The 649-nt window shown below is 37.6% G+C and overlaps 1 protein-coding gene across 1 annotated transcript; it reads right to left on the bottom strand.

Moving 5' to 3' along the window:
- Positions 1-240: 240 nt before the first annotated feature.
- On the bottom strand, positions 241-579 carry LOC129759540 (uncharacterized; the record flags this gene model as incomplete). The annotated part of the gene is made up of 1 exon (XM_055757006.1): positions 241-579. A coding segment is annotated over one exon (339 nt), but the record flags the coding sequence as incomplete, so codon positions are not given.
- Positions 580-649: the final 70 nt, after the last annotated feature.

Genomic DNA, 649 nt, shown 5'->3' with positions numbered 1-649 from the left:
TAAGGATCTTTTGGGTGCCTAATAAAGAATAAATTATTTTGAATTTTGTTCGTTCTTTTGTTCGTATTGGTCAATATTAATGTTTATTTGCGATTAAAACTAGAAATATTTGAAAATTGATTGTAGAAACAGTAATTGGAAGAAGTAAATAGTAATAATAGAGAAAAAAGAAAAAAAAAAGTATTGAAGTAGCAGAAATCACATACAATATTACATTACAAGGTTCAAGGAGCTACTTACAATTTCCCGTTTCAAATTCTGAATGTTATAGTTTGCTTGGGCTAACCGCACACTTAGGGTGGCCACATCACTCGTCAGCTGAGCCCGTTCGCCCGAATTCCGATCCACCAGTTTTAGCAACTTGTCCTCCAGATTCTGATTCACTTTCTGGACCCGCTTGTGTGATTCATAAAGTCGCTCGTACTTATCCTGCCAAGCGATTATACTATCTTCTAGCTCCACCTGCCGGTCACTTTCCTGCAGACAGGCATTCTCCATAGCTAATAGCTGGGAGTGCTTATCGGCCAGTGCATTTTTAAGCACCTCTATTTCGGCCTGCATCTGCTGGTCCTCGCCGATCTGTGGATTGGATAAAGGAAAAATAATTTTTAGTAGCAGTTGAAAATATACCAAAAAAGAAAAATCAAAA

Source organism: Uranotaenia lowii, unplaced genomic scaffold, assembly GCF_029784155.1.
Source record: "Uranotaenia lowii strain MFRU-FL unplaced genomic scaffold, ASM2978415v1 HiC_scaffold_1860, whole genome shotgun sequence".
In the NCBI taxonomy this organism is placed as follows: Eukaryota; Metazoa; Arthropoda; class Insecta; order Diptera; family Culicidae; genus Uranotaenia; species Uranotaenia lowii.
Note: the sequence above shows the minus strand (reverse complement) of the source record. Positions and strands in the feature narration are given on the sequence as shown.